Source organism: Myotis daubentonii, chromosome 16 (genome assembly GCF_963259705.1).
Source record: "Myotis daubentonii chromosome 16, mMyoDau2.1, whole genome shotgun sequence".
Taxonomy (NCBI): domain Eukaryota; kingdom Metazoa; phylum Chordata; class Mammalia; order Chiroptera; family Vespertilionidae; genus Myotis; species Myotis daubentonii.
Window position 1 is genome coordinate 17,232,499 of NC_081855.1, and position 15,714 is coordinate 17,248,212.

At 49.1% G+C, this 15,714-nt stretch overlaps 1 protein-coding gene across 4 annotated transcripts; it reads left to right on the plus strand.

The window, feature by feature from the left end:
- The first annotated feature begins 279 nt into the window (after nt 1-279).
- Nucleotides 280-14,274, plus strand: TP53 (tumor protein p53). Of its 4 annotated transcripts, none has more exons than XM_059668744.1 (11): nt 280-415; nt 9,202-9,297; nt 9,401-9,491; nt 9,578-9,826; nt 10,224-10,410; nt 10,489-10,601; nt 10,789-10,898; nt 11,203-11,360; nt 11,457-11,527; nt 12,748-12,857; nt 13,476-14,274. In XM_059668744.1, the coding sequence occupies exons 2-11, from the start codon at nt 9,227-9,229 to the stop codon at nt 13,558-13,560; spliced, it is 1,245 nt and encodes a 414-aa protein (XP_059524727.1). In that variant the 5' UTR covers nt 280-415; nt 9,202-9,226; the 3' UTR covers nt 13,561-14,274. The 4 variants fall into 4 exon arrangements, with proteins under 4 accessions (XP_059524727.1, XP_059524728.1, XP_059524725.1 ...); XM_059668745.1 differs by having other exon boundaries at nt 9,470-9,491; XM_059668742.1 differs by lacking the exon at nt 280-415 and adding an exon at nt 2,506-2,600.
- Nucleotides 14,275-15,714: the final 1,440 nt, after the last annotated feature.

Genomic DNA, 15,714 nt, shown 5'->3' on the forward strand with positions numbered 1-15,714 from the left:
TCTTCCTTCCACCTTCCAATTGGATACAATGGCAGGAGCCTTCCAAAATGGTTTCCACCAATTCTGTCATCACGACGTTGGCTCGTCTGACTTCCCCATCGCAAAATGTCGGTAACTACGGCACCAATACAGCGCAATCCTGACTCCCCACCTCTCCTTTCCAGCAGCCTCCGCCCGCCGGCACATTGCTTGCCCTTACTTGTCATGGCTGTCCAGCTTTGTGCCAGTAGTCTCGCAGGGGTTGCTGGGATTGGGATTTCCCCCTCCCATGTGCTCGGACTGGCGCTAAAAGTTTTGAGCTCAAAAGTCCAAAGCCACGGTCCTGGACACAGGTGTTCCCTGGGCCCCCGGGGTCGCCCGGCTTCCGGCCTCGGAGCGTGCTTCCCAGGACGGTGAGACGCTCCCCGAAACTCAGGTAAGCTCTTGGCAGTGTGATAAGTCCTCTCTGAGTCCAGGAGCTCTCGACCCCGGGTATTTTCGGCGAGGGAGGTGGGGTGCCGGGGACCTGGCGATTTGGCCGGGGGTTCGGGGGAGAGGAGAAGCTTGGCTGGCGGCTATGTTGGCAGGTCTGGGTGTAGATAATGAGGATGTTGGGAACCTGAACACCTGGGCGGGGGAGTGGAACTTGGGGGAACTTTCCGCTGGCCTAAGGGGTTCTTCCCCACCCACCCATTCCTGTCCCCATGCCAGGGCCGGGAGCGGGGAATCGTTAAGTAACACGGTCTGGAACTCCCGGCTCTAGATTTTATTTTTTTATTTATTGTCTAAAGTTTTACATGTCTCCTTTTTCCCCGATTGACACCACCCCCACCCCCACCCCCAGCCCTTCCCACCCCGGGCATGCCCCCATTGCCCTAGTGTTTCTGTCCACAGAAACACTATGCTAATGTGCATGCAAACCAGCCCTTTGGTTGCTCTCTAACCCCCCCCGCCCCTTGCCATTTGTCTCTGGATCTATTCTTGTTCATCAAATTATGTTGCCGGCTCTAGATTTTAGAGCCCACAGTACCCTAGTGAAATCTCGGGTGCATCCTGAAATGATTATTCGGGGCGATCTGAGCGCCCACGCTGCTAAGGCAGGTCCCATAACTTCCGGACCTTTGTCCTCCCTGGAACAAATTTTCCAACCGGCTCTGCTAGACGAAGAAAATCCAATCAAATACTGTCAGTCGTGGAAGTGGGGAATGCGAAAGGAGAGGTTTGCCCGCGAAACCCGCGCGCTTTATCCGGGTCTGAGAGGCCCGGAAGCCCTGTTATTGTTTGGCTCTACTTTTACATGTCTGCCACTTGCAGGGCCACTTCCGGTTTCTTCCTTTGGTGCAGCTCATATTTACCCGATGGAAGGGAACGAGAAAGAGAGAAAATGCCTTTTAAGCTGGTTCCGATAGCCTGTGGAGGGAAGCTGATAACCCCCTCCTCTATTTTTTATTTTTTCTTCCTGGACCACTTAATCACGGCTTGCAGGGAGGACGGGCGTGTCTTTGTTTTGATGCAGATGTCTACCCCTCCCCCTCTCTGAATGGTGTGCTCCGGCCTGGGCGCCTACCGTCTGGGCGGGCGCTACCATTGCGCGGGAAGGGTTTTATCTGTTTGTTCGTTCGTTTGTCTGTTTTTAAGTGTGCGCAGGGCAACCCCTGGGTATTTTCGCGAGTGAGTACGTTTGAGAATTAAACGATGAAAGAGTGTAACGACGGTTAATTTGTGGCGGAGAAACAACTTGTATGCGGTTTGGACTAAACCATTCCGACTCGGGACGCAGACTGAACGTCGTGAAAGCGGAAGGGGCGGCCCGCGGTCCCGAGCGCAGCGCGCAGGTCCTGGCTAGTTGCTGCCCGCAAGAGGCAGAGCCCCGCAACCCCAAGCTTAACCGTTTCCCCCGCATCGTCACCCCTCAATGTGCGGTCATGCTTTTCCAGTCGCTGACGACGCACCTGCTAAAAACCAGGCGCTGCGCGTACCCAGTGTGCTTTTAATAAATTGAGGCCGCGTTCATACCCACTGCGATGACATGAGTCTTGGCATCTAACCACCGTGTAACGCCTTTCAATATGGAATAGTGTCATCGTCCCAGAAGTTTCTCATGCCTCTTCCCAGTGTATTCTCTGACCCCCCCCCCCCCCCTTTATTTTTTACTTCTGTTTAGAGAACTTAATATAAATGGAGTCATAACAGTATTGTGCTTCTTTGTGTCAGGCTTCAGCATGATTTTTGTGAAACTCATCCCTATTATTGCATGTATTGGTAGAGTATCAGTATTTTGATACTTTTTTTATTTAGTATATGACATTGGATTCTTCTCATTTTGATGGCCTCTTGAGCTGTTTCTTGGTTGGGGTTATTTTCTCCCACCAAACTGCTTTTAATTGAAGTGTTTGGTCCATTTACATTTAATGCAATTCTTGTGAGGTTTGGGTTTAAGTCTGCTGTCTTAATGCTCTTTTCTGTCTGTTTTATTCTTGGTGGGGCCTAAAAAAATATTAATACCTCAGACACACACAGGGAGAAGGCCATGTGATGGATGAAAACAGAGATGGGAGGGATGCATCTACAAGTCAAGGAACACCAAGGATTGTCGGAGACCACCAGCAATTAGAAGAGAGGTATTGAACACATTCTCCCTAGAGCCTCTAGGAGGAAACAGCTCTGCCAACATCTTGATTCTGGGCCTCTGGCTTCCAGAACTATGAGACGATAAAGTTCTATTATTTTAAGCCCCCCAAAAATTCTAAAATTAATACCTTTCCTCTCTCATCTTCTAAGTTCTAGCTAGACTAATAATTAAATTAACAGAGACAGATTAACAGAAGAAAAATCAAAGATTTAATATATGTGCATGGGGAATTCACATAAAACACTTTGGAGAAAGAGGAGGCGGGGTATTACGTTTCATAAGTGAGAATGGGTGAATCTGGAAGAGTGGAACATCCATGAGGCGGAACATACAGCAAGAATTTTCCTGCGAGGCAACTCTGAGATAACGGAACACAGCCAGTATCTTTCTAGCTAACAGGCCCCTTCCTGAAGCCTCCTTATTCACCATGCTTAGTTCAAATTAGGCTAAGGAGAACATTCTAAGATCTCCTTCCTGAAGCAGGTGTTTCTGTTTGAATCTCTTGGACAGACAAGGGTTAGGGTCAAAAGTTCTGAGCCTTTTGTTTCTTAATAAACAGCTTAAAATCAATATCCCAAAAAAAGGAAGCTTTGGGTGGGGAAACTTTGGTTCCCTACCTTAGCTTCAAACATTTGGCGAAGAAACACTACCAATCTGTAATTATAAAGGAGGTGACGTCCAACTCATTTTTGTGAGACGAGGATAATCTTGATAACAAGCCCAAATCAAGGATGTTACAAGAAAAGAAAATTAGACCAATATTCCTGTTAGCATATATGTGCAAAATCTTACAAATTTTAGCAAATCAAACCTGATAATATACAAAAATGACCAAGTGAAGTTTATCCCTGACTGCAGTGTTGATTTAACATTCAAAAATCAGTGTAATGTGCCATGTTAGCAGATTGATGGATTAAAAACCCTATGATGGCCCTGGCCGGTGTGGCCCAGTTGCTTGGGCTCCATCTCATGCACTGAAAGTGCTGGTTTGATTCCCGTTCAGGGCACATGCCTGGGTTCTGGCTCAATCCCAATTTGTGGGGGGGAGAGGGGGCACGCAGGAGGCAGCAAATCAATGTTGCATTCTCACACATCAATGTTTCTCTTGCTTCCTCTCTATTTAAAAATCAATAAACTATTCTTTAAAATCCAATAATCACTTTAACAGATGCATAAGAAGCAGATGACAATATGCAACAGCTCTTTGTGATTATTTAAAATATGTTTTTATTGATTTTTAGAGGGAGAGGGATAGAGAGAGAAACATCATCGATTGGCTGCCTCCTGCACGTCCCCTACTGGGGATCAAGCCCATAACCAGGTATGTGCCCTGACCGGGAATAGAACCCTTAAAGAAAAACCGACCTCCCAGCAAACTAAAAACAGGAAACTTCCTCAGTCTGATAAAGGTCAACCCTAATCAAGTTACCATTAGCACTATACATAACTAGAGGCCTGGTGCACAAAATTTGTGCATGGGAGGGGGTTCCCTCAGCCTGGCCTGTGCCCTCTCACAGTCCAAGAGTCTTTAGTGCTGCTATGCTTGCCAGCCATGAGCCCAGCGTCTGGCTGAGCGGTGCTCCTCCTGTGGGAGCATACTGACCACCAGGTGCAGCTCCTGTATTGAGCGTCTGCCCCCTGGTGGTCAGTACATGTCATAGCAAGTGGTTGAGTGGCCTTAGCATAGTAGGCTTTTATTATATAGGATAGTGACAGGCTTAATGCTTTTCCTCTAAGATCAGGAACTAGTAAAGGATTCCACTCTCGCCACTTCAGCATTATACAGGCAAGAAAAATAAGTAGCCCGGCCAGTGTGGCTCAGTGGTTGGGCATCAACCTATGAACCGGGAGGTCAGGGTTCGAGTCCCGTTCAGGGTACATGCCCAAGTTGTGGGCTTGCTCCCCAGTGTGGGACATGCAAGAGGCAGCAATCAATGACTCATCATTGATGTTTCTCTCTTTCCCTCTCCCTTCCTTTCTGAGACCAATAAAAATATTTTTTAAAAAAATAAGTAAACGTTATTATTGGAAAGGAAATAAAACTGTTTTACTCACAAATGGCATGATTGTATACACAAAAAAATCTTAATAGAAAATTATTTTAAATCATCAGAACTAACAAGTGATTATAACAGGATCACAAGTTTCAAAGGCAATATAAATAAATTGTATTTCTGTATAATAGCAACCATTGAATCTGAGCTCGAAAAATGAATTTTAAAATAGCACCCAAAACATGGCATATTCAGGAGTAATTTAACAAGTGATGGGCAAAAGCTCTGTATTATAAACTACAAAATATTGCTGATGCCTGGTCAGTGTGGTTCAGCATCGACCTATAAGCCAGGAGATCATGGGTTCGATTTCCGGTCAGAGCACATGCCCGGGTTTCTGGCTCAATCCTCAGTAGGAGGCAGCCAATCAATGATTCTACGTATTTCATTATTGATGTTTCCCTTCCTCTTTCTGACATTAACAAAAACATATATATGTATGTATGTATGTATCCTAGCAGGCTTTTTGTAGGAATTCACAAGCGGATTCCAAAATGAAAGAGTAGTACAAAGTTAAAGATTAAAGCTACAAGAGGATAACCAGCGAAGAGTCCAGCCCAGGAAAAGACACATAAGTGTAGTCAAATGATTTTCTACCAAGGCCCCAAAGTGAATCTGGGAAAGAGGTTATTTTTCTTTTTTTAGATTTTCTTATTTTGGAAAAATGCAGACAAGTACGAGAATAACAACACTCATTTCCACCAAATAATAATTTTGTCTTTTTTGTATCCATGTTTTAATTGCACAACTAATGTATGGGTAAGCTCTTTATTTCATTTTTCTTTGTTAATAAAGCTACAATTCACAGCCCCATGAGCAAACATATACCCTCTCGGAGACATCATAGTTTTGTGAATTTATTCTTTTTGCCTGTCTTTCAGATTTTAACATACATATGATTTTAAGCAATAAATAGTTGTTTTGTATTTTTAATGTGCATAAACTACTTACATTACCGTGTTTTGCTTTTTTCTAGCAAATTGTATTTTTCACTCAACATGTTTCTGAGTTATATCAAGTTACACATACAGAAAATTCATTTTCATAAACTCTGTACTGAGTTTCTCTTGTGAGCGAGTATATCACATTTAATTAGCCATTCCTGCCCTGGCCCAGTGGCTCAGTTAATTGGAGCTTAGTCCCATACAGCAAAAGGTTGCAAGTTCAATTCCCAGTCAGGGCACATACCTACTGTCGGTACTCACGGGAGGCCATGAATCCATGTTTCTCTCACATCGATGTTTCTCCCTTCCTCTTTCTCTAAAATCAATTTAAAAAACACACCACATATCCTCAGGTAAAGATTAAAAAATAATAATAGCCCTAGCTGGTTTTGCTCAGTGGATTGAGTTTCCACCCGAGGACTGAAGGGTCTCGGGTTCAGTTCCCATCAAGGGCACCCACCTTGGTTGCAGGTTCCAGGTCCAGGCAGGCGCATGCAGGAGGCAGCCAGTCAATGTTTCTCTGTCTCACCCCCTCCCTTCCACTCTCTAAAAGTCAATGGGAAAATATCCTTGGGTGAGGATTAACAAAAATAGCACTTTAGCCATTTCCTACTGATGGGTAGTAACGTTCCTTGTCACCTGCCATTAGGGACAACACTGACATGAGTTTTTGTGCAGGATTCCTGCTGCGCCCAAACAGCCATTTTCCTAGGAGCCTAACTGGCAGTGGTCTTGCTAAGCAGTACAATGTGTGTCTTCCAGAATCAAATTTTTTTACACCAGGCGCTGGATGAAGCCTTGGGAGCACAGTTATTTAGAGCAGCGGTTCTCAACCTGGGGATAGAACAACCTTTTCACAGGGGTCACCTAAGACCATCGGAAAAGACATATATAATCACATATTGTTTTTGTGATTAATCACTATGCTTTCTGTTCAATTTGTCACAATGAAATTGGGGGTCACCACAACATGAGGAACTGTATTAAAGGGTCGTGGCATTAGGAAGGTTGAGAACCACTGATTTAGAGTTTGCCTGTAGCCTCTGGCTTCGTAGGTTCTAGCCCCTGGCCGTCCCCCTGGAGAGCTTTCTGAGCTTGGCTGGCTTAATGCCTGTAACTTTAGTTCCCTCAGCTGGTGATGATACCTATCTTGGCTTTTTGGGAGGATTAAAGGGATGAGCCACTGAAAGCATTGGACCTATGAGCAGCAGCCATTGTTAGGGTAGTCGTCTGACCTGCCCTTGTAGTCCTGAGTCCATCGCCTCCCCACTGAGACTGCCTGTGTAAACATCCTCCTCAACCTCTGGAAGGTCTGGTTCAGCTTCTGACAATTTTAGTGTCCTGGCCTCCTCCTGCACATGCCCCTAGGAAGTACCCACTCCCAAAAGGTTTCCTAGGATACCTGTGCCTGCTTTTTTTATATGTATATTTTTTATTATTGACTTTTGTGTGGAGAAGGGGGAGGGAGACAGAAACATCAATGATAAGAGAATCATTGATCAGCTGCCTCCTGCATGTCCACACTGAGGATCAAGCCCATAACCCCGGGCATGTGCCCTGACTGGGAATTGAACCGGGACCTCCTGGATCATAGCTAGGTGCTCAACCACTGAGTCACGCCAGCTGGGTTGTACCTGCTTTTTTTAAGAAGCATTGAGAGTTTAGTTGCTACCCAGTGGGACTGACACCTTGGGCCCAGCATCCCAGGTCAGCCCCCGCTGGCATGTTTACTGAACTGAGTTCCCTGAAGGAGGTGGACCAGCGTTAATGGGGCAGTACCACAAAAGTCTCATCCACTCACAATCAGAGTTCTCACTCTAGAATAATAATATAGAACAAATAAAATGGAACTATCATACAAATAGAAGCATTTGTTAAGCTCTTACTATGTAGACTACTACTACTATTTTTTTAATTTTTTCTTAATCATCACCCGAGGATATTTTTCCATTGATTTTTCGAGAGCAGGAGAGACAGAGAAAGAGAGAAACATCGATTGATTGCTTCTTGCATGTGCCCTGACCAGAATCGAACCTGGGATCCTTCAGTCCTCCGCTGACGCTCTATCCACCGAACCAAACCAGCTAGGGAAATCTAGAGATTTTTACTTATGAGCTCCCTTCCATAAAAGTCTCAAAAGTTTTTGTGGCTCTAGCTGGTTTGGCTCAGTGGATAGAGCGGCAGCTTGTGGACTGAAGGGTCCCGGGTTCGATTCCAGTCAAGGGCACATGCCCAGGTTGCGGGCTTGATCCCCAGTAGGGGGCGTGCAGGAGGCAGCCAATCGATGATTCTCTCTTATCATTGATGTTTCTATCTCTCCCTCTCCCGTCCTCTCTGAAATCAATAAAAATAGATTAAAAAAAAAAGTTTTTGTGATCACTGATGAGGGACCCTGGTACTTCTCCCCCAGGTCCCACTGGCCACTCCTTCGCCACCCCCTCTTGCCTTGCTCCTTGCAGGCACATAGTTATCCCCCATCAGTTTTGGGAGTTCTGGCAGGTGGTCCTTTGCCAGCCTCCTAGTTGCATGATTTTTGTTACCTAAAATCTGTACCTGAAGATTAACCTGTAATGAAGTAAGCATCTTACTCCAGACAATTCATTTAGTTGCCAGTGAGCTCGACCAGGTGCAAGGCGTTATTCCAATACTATGATGAACAAGATAACTTCCCTGTCCTGAGGATGTTTATATGCAACTAGAGCAGCGGTTCTCAACCTGTGGGTCGCGACCCCTTTGGCGGTCAAACGACCCTTTCACAGGGGTCGCCTACGACCATCCTGCCTATCAGATATTTACATTACGATTCATAGCAGTAGCAACATTACAGTTATGAAGTAGCAACGAAAATAATTTTATGGTTGGGGGTCACCACAACATGAGGAACTGTATTTAAAGGGCCAGAAGGTTGAGAACCACTGAACTAGAGAAAACAAATGCCCAAGAAAAGGTATTGGACCTAATGAGTGCCATGAGAATTAAGAGGGTGGCAGAGTGGTCTGGGAAATATCCCCGAGGAGGTTTTCAAGTTGAGGTCTGCAGTGATGGCACAGCCAGTGTTCCCAGCAGAGGGAACCAACAGTTAGGTGAACTGGGGAGTGTTTGAAGGGCAGCCGCAGCCAGTGTAGCCCGAGCCCCGGAAGGGGAGCGTGCTGGGAGATGAGATCAGAGAAGCAGGCAGGGGCCTGGTCATGGGGGTCAGAAAGCATACACTCCTTCAGGAAGCTTTGCGATGAAGGGGGTCGAGGGAGGTGACTTCCCCCAGATGGCGGGAATGGGCTGAGAGTTACCGCATCCTCAGCAGGAAGGCAGGCAGAAGTAAGGTACAGTTCCCAGGAAGGCTTGTGGATTCATCCGTGGCAAGATTGGAAGTCCCTCTCTGCGTTTTTTTTTGTTTTTTTTTCTCAAGCAAGTGTGTAGTAAGGCTGGTGGGAGGTGGGCAAGGAGCAGCCTGGGTTGTGATAAAGGATTTGAAGAAAGAAGTTGTAAACGAGACCTGCTCCTCAGGAAGTCAGGGGACACCTATGTGTCAGACCCTGATACAGTGTTGGGCGTGTTGCATGCTGGATCCTCACTGTTCCTCCCCCCACCACAGCCACACTGCCTTCCAGGGAGCTGCAATGGATGACCAACAGCCAGAAGTCGCAGACCCCCCTCTGAGTCAGGAGACATTTTCAGACTTGTGGAATTTGTGAGTAGAGGTCTCATGGGAGGGGCGTGTTCACTGCCCACCCTCTGATAACGACTGCCCATCCCCCCCCCCCCGCCTACTCCCCCCTCCCCCCATTCCCCAGCTCCCTAGGAGTAGAGGCCTGTAGAAAGCGAGAACCAGTACTGACTTTCTTTCTGCTCTTGTCTTTCAGACTTCACGGAAACAATGATCTGGTAAGGACTAGGGATGGGGAGGGACCAGGGGCCACAGGGCAGCAGCCTGGGGACCTAGCCCTCTAACTCGTTTTCCTCGTGCACAGAATCCTGAGGGCTCCCAGGCTGTGGGTGGACTGGACTGGATGCCCTTCAGCCTCGAAGACTGTCTGGACAACGGTCCAAACGAAACCTCCAATATGGCAGCAACTCCTGCACCAGCAGCTGCCATCCCAGCACCAGCCACCCCCTGCACCCTGTCATCCTCTGTCCCTTCCCCGAAGACCTATCCTGGTAGCTATGGCTTCCGTTTAGGATTCCTGCATTCTGGGACAGCCAAGTCTGTAACCTGCACGGTCAGTGGCCCTGGGAGGCTGGCTTCCATGTGACAGTTCAATGCCTGACCATATCCCCCTGAGTTTTTCTCTTCAGAACACTAGAATCTCTCTCAGCCTTTGGCTTGTCTTTCTACAGTCTACCTGTTTAGTCCGTGACCTTGACCTCTGTCCCAAAGTTGAATTCTCCCTTGACCTTGGGCGTCATGCTCTCAGCATCTCTCCTGAGGCCAGGGAACTTTTCTTTCTCTCTTCGCCCTCTTTCATTCCTTAGCTTTTGTAAATTAGCTCCTGGGACACAGGTCTCCAACGCTGCCCATCCCTAGCCACCCTCCCCACACAGTACATGGCTTTCAGTTGGTGCTTAAGCAGTGCTTGTCCCCTGACCTCCCGTTCCTTCTTTCTCCTTTTCCTACAGTACTCCCCTGTCCTCAACAAGCTGTTTTGCCAGATGGCAAAGTCCTGCCCGGTGCAGCTGTGGGTCAGCTCCCCACCCCCGCTCAGCTCCCGGGTCCGTGCCATGGCCATCTACAAGAAGTCCGAGCACATGACGGAGGTTGTGCGGCGCTGCCCCCACCATGAGCGCTGCTCTGACTATAGTGACGGTGAGAGTCGGGCTGCAGATGGGACAGGGCTGTGGCCCAGAGTCCCCAGGTGCCTGATTCTTTCCTAATTGCTCTTAGGTCTGGCTCCTCCTCATCACCTTATCCGGGTGGAAGGGAATTTGCGTGCCGAGTATTTGGATGACACCAACACTTTTCGACATAGTGTGGTGGTGCCCTATGAGCCGCCTGAGGTCTGGTTTGGCAACTGGGGTCTCTGGGAGCAGGGAGGTTAGAAGGGTTTGTCAGTGGCCGCCCAGCTGGGATGTGTGCAGAGCAGCAGATGGGTTATTGCCATTCCACAGCTGCGGAACTGTAGCTCACAGAGGCTACAGGCTTCAGGGCCGGGTGACCTCACCTGGGGCCTCTGTTTTCTCCCAGGTGGGCTCCGACTACGCCACCATTCACTACAACTTCATGTGTAACAGCTCCTGCATGGGGGGCATGAACCGGCGGCCCATCCTCACCATCATCACCCTGGAAGACTCCAAGTAGGGACTCACACCACCCTCTATGCGGGCATGCTCCTCCCTAGCCTCTGCCTGTCTCTCCCCTGCGCCCTACCCCTCCACCGTTTCTCCTTCCCTCTCCCATTCCTATATGTAGAACCTCCTTGTTGCTCCCCCGTTTTCTTTTCTCCGGCTTTGCAACCTCTAACCTGTGGCTTCTCCATAGGCCTGGCCCTGGAGCTTCGGCTCCACATGGGATGAAGCTGGTTGGGAGTAGGTGGGGCCTGGTTTACATGTAGTGCCCACCTTCTTACTGCCTCCTGCTCCCCTCTCCTCGCCCGGGTAGTGGTAATCTGCTGGGACGCAACAGCTTTGAGGTGCGTATTTGTGCCTGTCCTGGGAGAGACCGGCGCACAGAGGAAGAAAATTTCCGCAAGAAGGGGGAGCCGAGTCCCAAGCAGCCCCCTGGGAGTCCCAAGCAGCCCCCTGGGAGCACTAAGCGAGGTAATAAGCAAGCAGGGCGAGGGGAAGTAGAGGAGGGAGAGAGGGTGTCATTCTGCCCAGATTCACCCTTCTCACCCTTCCTTACCTCTTCCCCAGCACTGCCCACCAACACTGACTCCTCTCCTCCGCCAAAGAAGCCAGTGGATGAAGAATATTTCACCCTTCAGGTACCACGCCTGGGAAAGGAAGATGGGCAGTCTCTTGCCCCTACTTGGTGGGATCGGATAAGGGCATAAAAGATGTAAATGTAGCAGGTGTGAGGGTAGGCCCGTCTATCCTTTCTCTGGTCTTGACCCACGGTCTTGAGATTAAGTTTCGACTTGAACGTGTGGATGTATCTAGTAGAAACGTAATGAGCCGGAATGAAGTTGCTTCCAACTTTGAAGGCAAGGACCATGTGTGAGTCATCTCTGCAGCCCCAGCATCTAGCAAAATATCGGCACCTTTGTTCAGGCTCAACACGTGCACTGAACGATTAGTTGGAGGAAAAGGAACTTTATTTAAGGCCCAGCCAGAAAGAAGCCTGAGAGGTTTAGTAAAGGTAACGGTTTGCCTTCCCTACCAGCCAAGGAACCATAGTGCCTTCTAGAAGCTGGCAGCAGCCACCTGCTGGTGACCAGCAATGACAGCGACTGGGAACTGAATTCTGCCAGTAATCCGGATGATGAGCAAGGAAATGGATTCTCCTTTAGAGCCTCCAAAAGAATGCACCTGCTGCCACCTAGGTTTTTAACCCTATGAGATCTGTGTCAGATTCCTGACATACAGAAGATAATAAAAGTGTGTTGTTTTAAGCCACTTTAAAAAAAAAATTAAGTTTCAAGTCTAGCATTCAAAAAAACGCTATTTTCGTCCTGGCTGCTTTCCCTGCAATTAGGGCATTTGCCATTAGGGGGCAGTGGTGCCTAGAAACAATGGCTCCTGGTGATGTCTGATTTCAGGATGCCATCTGGTACCATAAACTACATTTTAAAGTAGTGGTTCTCAACCTTCCTAATGCCGCGACCCTTTAATACAGTTCCTCATGTTGTGGTGACCCCCAACCATAAAATTATTTTCGTTGCTACTTCATAACTATAATTTTGCTACTGTTATGAATCGTAATGTAAATATCTGATATGCAGGCTGTATTTTCATTGTTACAAATTGAACATAATTAAAGCATAGTGATTAATCGCAAAAACAATATGTAATTATATATGTGTTTTCCGATGGTCTTAGGCGAACCCTGTGAAAGGGTCATTTGACCCCCAAAGGGGTCACTACCCACAGGTTGAGAACCGCTGTTTTAAAGGATCATCTTTCAAAAGAAAATTGGTTAAGGAGAGCATGAAAATGGTTCTATGACTTGGCCTAATACTTCATTTTCCCCTCCTCCCCGCCACAGATCCGTGGGCGTGAGCGCTTTGAGACGTTCCGGAAACTGAATGAAGCCTTAGAGCTACAGGACGATGTCCTGGCTGGAAAGGACCCGGGTGGAAGCAAGACTCACTCCAGGTGAGTGACCTGGGTCCCCCTTCAGCCCCACCCCCTGCAGTCCTATGCGGGAAGGCCTGGGATTCCACTGTAATCCTGCCTTCACGGTAACAGACGGCTGGCTGAGTTCTCCCGTTGGCCCCGGGCCCTGCCTGGACGTTCTTTACTCCTCCTCTAGTTGAATCCTGTGACCGCTTTCCTGCGTCAGGTGGAGCGGTCCTTGAACCCCTCCAGCCCCACTAGGAGCGTGGGTATTTCCTTGCCGTTTCTAGCCACCTCTATCTCAGATCTGGGGTCCCCAGGAGGGGCCTGGTAACCGTGGGAGTGCCAGGCAGAGCCGGGGTGTGGGGTCAGATCTTCGGCCCGCTGAGAGCTAGCAAGTCCTGTGTGGCTTTGTTACCCCCCCTTATCCAGCTCAGTTTCCTCATTGTCGAATGGGATAAGGGAAGGTTGGGAGTTTAATACAGACAGACAAGTACCCCTGCTGCTCAGTAAGCATGTCTGCAGTTAATGGCGACTATTTCACTTAAATTCCCCTTGTTCCAACCTGAGGCCCTTCAAAACCTAGCCGTGGGAAGAGAGGCCCTACACCTCTCACTCTGATGGTGTAATCTCCTCCCTTCCCTCTTCTCTCCACAGCCACCTGAAACCTAAAAAGGGGCAGTCTACCTCCCGCCATAAAAAAAGACTCATGTTCAAGAGAGAGGGACCTGACTCCGAATGACGTCCCCTGCTTCCTGTCCCCCGTTGACACCCCCACCCTGGTCCCCCTTTTCCTGGCGAATTTTTGGGGTTGGGAGCTTAAACCTCTGCTTGGTACAGATGTGCCTCAGAAACGCCCAGAATTCCGTCTCCTCTGGCTGAGGCCTCCGCTACAGAAGCCGGCCTGCACTGCGGCGTTTTGAGGGAAGGTGGAGGGAGCTGAGATGTTTCAGCTTAACTTTTAAGGTCTTTACTCTGAAGACCGTTTGGGGGAGGTAGGAAATGTCCCTAACCTCATTGCCCACATTGACAAAATGTCGATAATGATGCCTGCCTTAGGGGGCTCACTGTGAGGGGTAGTGAAATGACGGGTGTTTGGGACTTGGCTCCCTCAGGGGTGCCTAGTATGACTGGGCAGCTCGTTAAGAGGAGGGAACTTCTAAATCCCTTCTCTGCTGGCCTGGCCCACTCCTGTCTGAAGTCGGGGAACCTCACCATCTAAAAGGAGATCACATCTCACCCCGCACCCTGGAGGGTCCCATCCCCAGTGTGGGATCCGTACCTTCCACGATCTGTTTTACTTCCCCCAAGTGCTCAGGATCAATTTCCTCTGCAGTTGGAAAGGCACATCTGTACTCCACACCCGCACCCCTTCCCCTCTTCCCCTCTTCCCCTTTTATATCACATTTTTTTATATCGGTTTCTCATTTTACAATAAAACTTGCTTCTACCTGTGTGTCTGAGGGTGAGTGCCCGTGCTGGCTGCCTGGGGCCTACAGTGCAGGGGTGAGTTAAGGAGGTGACATTGGGAAGCAGCCACCTGAGTCTCCAGGGAATGTGGGCTGGGGAGCCCCACACCCGGGTTCCAGGAGGAGAACAAAAGCTGGAGACTGGGTCAGCCTGCAGGCTGCATGACAACGAGGGTGGGGGTGAATCCATAACTGTCCCTCCTCCCTCCCTGCCAGGCCTGGCACAGGGTTCTCCTGCCCCCTTGTCGGCCACTCACCACGGATTACGGGGATTTAAGTGTCTAATTTAGCCAGCCTGAGCCTCTGGGGTAGCCATCTGCCCCACAGGAAAGGGGCAGGATACCTGGATTCCCCGGAGGAAAGGGGGTGGGTGCTATTTGATAATGAGAGCAAGCAGCGGGAGGCCTGCCAGCCCGGGTGCCCAGGAAGTGGGGGCGGCTAAGGTGAAGGCTGGGATGTGGGGCTGGGGCCTTCCCAGCATCCCCTCATCCTGGGCCTCTTGCCAGGCAGTTGAATGAATTGAAGCTTTACACTCTGCCAGGAAAACCTTTCAAAGGGCTCAGTCACCCTCGCCCCCGCCCCATCCTGCTGTAGGGTCCCAGGGAGGGGGGCTGGGGGCAGGCTAGCTCTGGCCCAAGCCAGTGCTTAGGGGGTGGCCAGACAATGGGGACACAGCTTGTCCTGCCTCCTCCCTGTGGGCAGAGGGAGACGTGCTAAGGTTTGGAGGGGTTTCTGGCCCATTGTCCTCTCAGCCTACTAAGCAGGCTTAAAGTGCCAGTGGGAGTCCTTTGGCTCGCCCTGTGGATCCCAGATGGCTGTAAAGCCACTGGCCACCCTGGTCTCAAAACCATTTTTCTCTTAATTGTGAAGGGATGCCAAACACTTCCCGGGAGACCCAGAATGACCATCTCTCCCCACCTACCGGGCTCTTGGCAAACTCATTCCTGTAGACAGTCACCTTGAAGCTCCCTTTCTGATCAGCGTCCAGCACCATTACTCATATTTCCCTAGAACGTGTCCCTAGCTGTGCTTCATTTCTGCTGTACTTCAAAAGCAGACCCGGCCCTTGCTCATGTGGCTCCTTGGCTGAGTGTCGCCCCATGCATTTAAAGGTCGCTGGTTCGATTCCTGGTGAGGGCACATTACCCAAGTTGTGGTTTGGACCCCAGTCAGGGCATGGTCAGAGCACATGAGGGAGGCAACCTATCCATGCTTCTCACATTGATATTTCTCTCCCTTCCTCTAAAATCAATAAAAACTTTAAAAAAAAAAAAAAGCAGATCTATTCTGGCTCTGCTGATCCCTTTGTGAGCTGACAGATTACTAAACTGAGAACTATAAGGTGGATTGTCAGGCCAGCTCTGCTGAGCTGTGTGACTTTTAATGAGTCCCTAACCTCTCTGGTCCCGTCTGTCACTTCACTGTGT

What these genes read in the sequence shown, in the direction of transcription:
- TP53 (XM_059668742.1), top strand. Translation starts at nt 2,515, where the DNA reads ATGGATGAAAACAGAGATGGGAGGGATGCATCTACAAGTCAAGGAACA. An exon ending in CACCAGCAATTAGAAGAGAG is followed by an intron (nt 2,601 to 9,201) that starts GTATTGAACACA and finishes CCCCCACCACAG; the next exon opens with CCACACTGCCTTCCAGGGAG. An exon ending in ATCACCCTGGAAGACTCCAA is followed by an intron (nt 10,899 to 11,202) that starts GTAGGGACTCAC and finishes TCGCCCGGGTAG; the next exon opens with TGGTAATCTGCTGGGACGCA.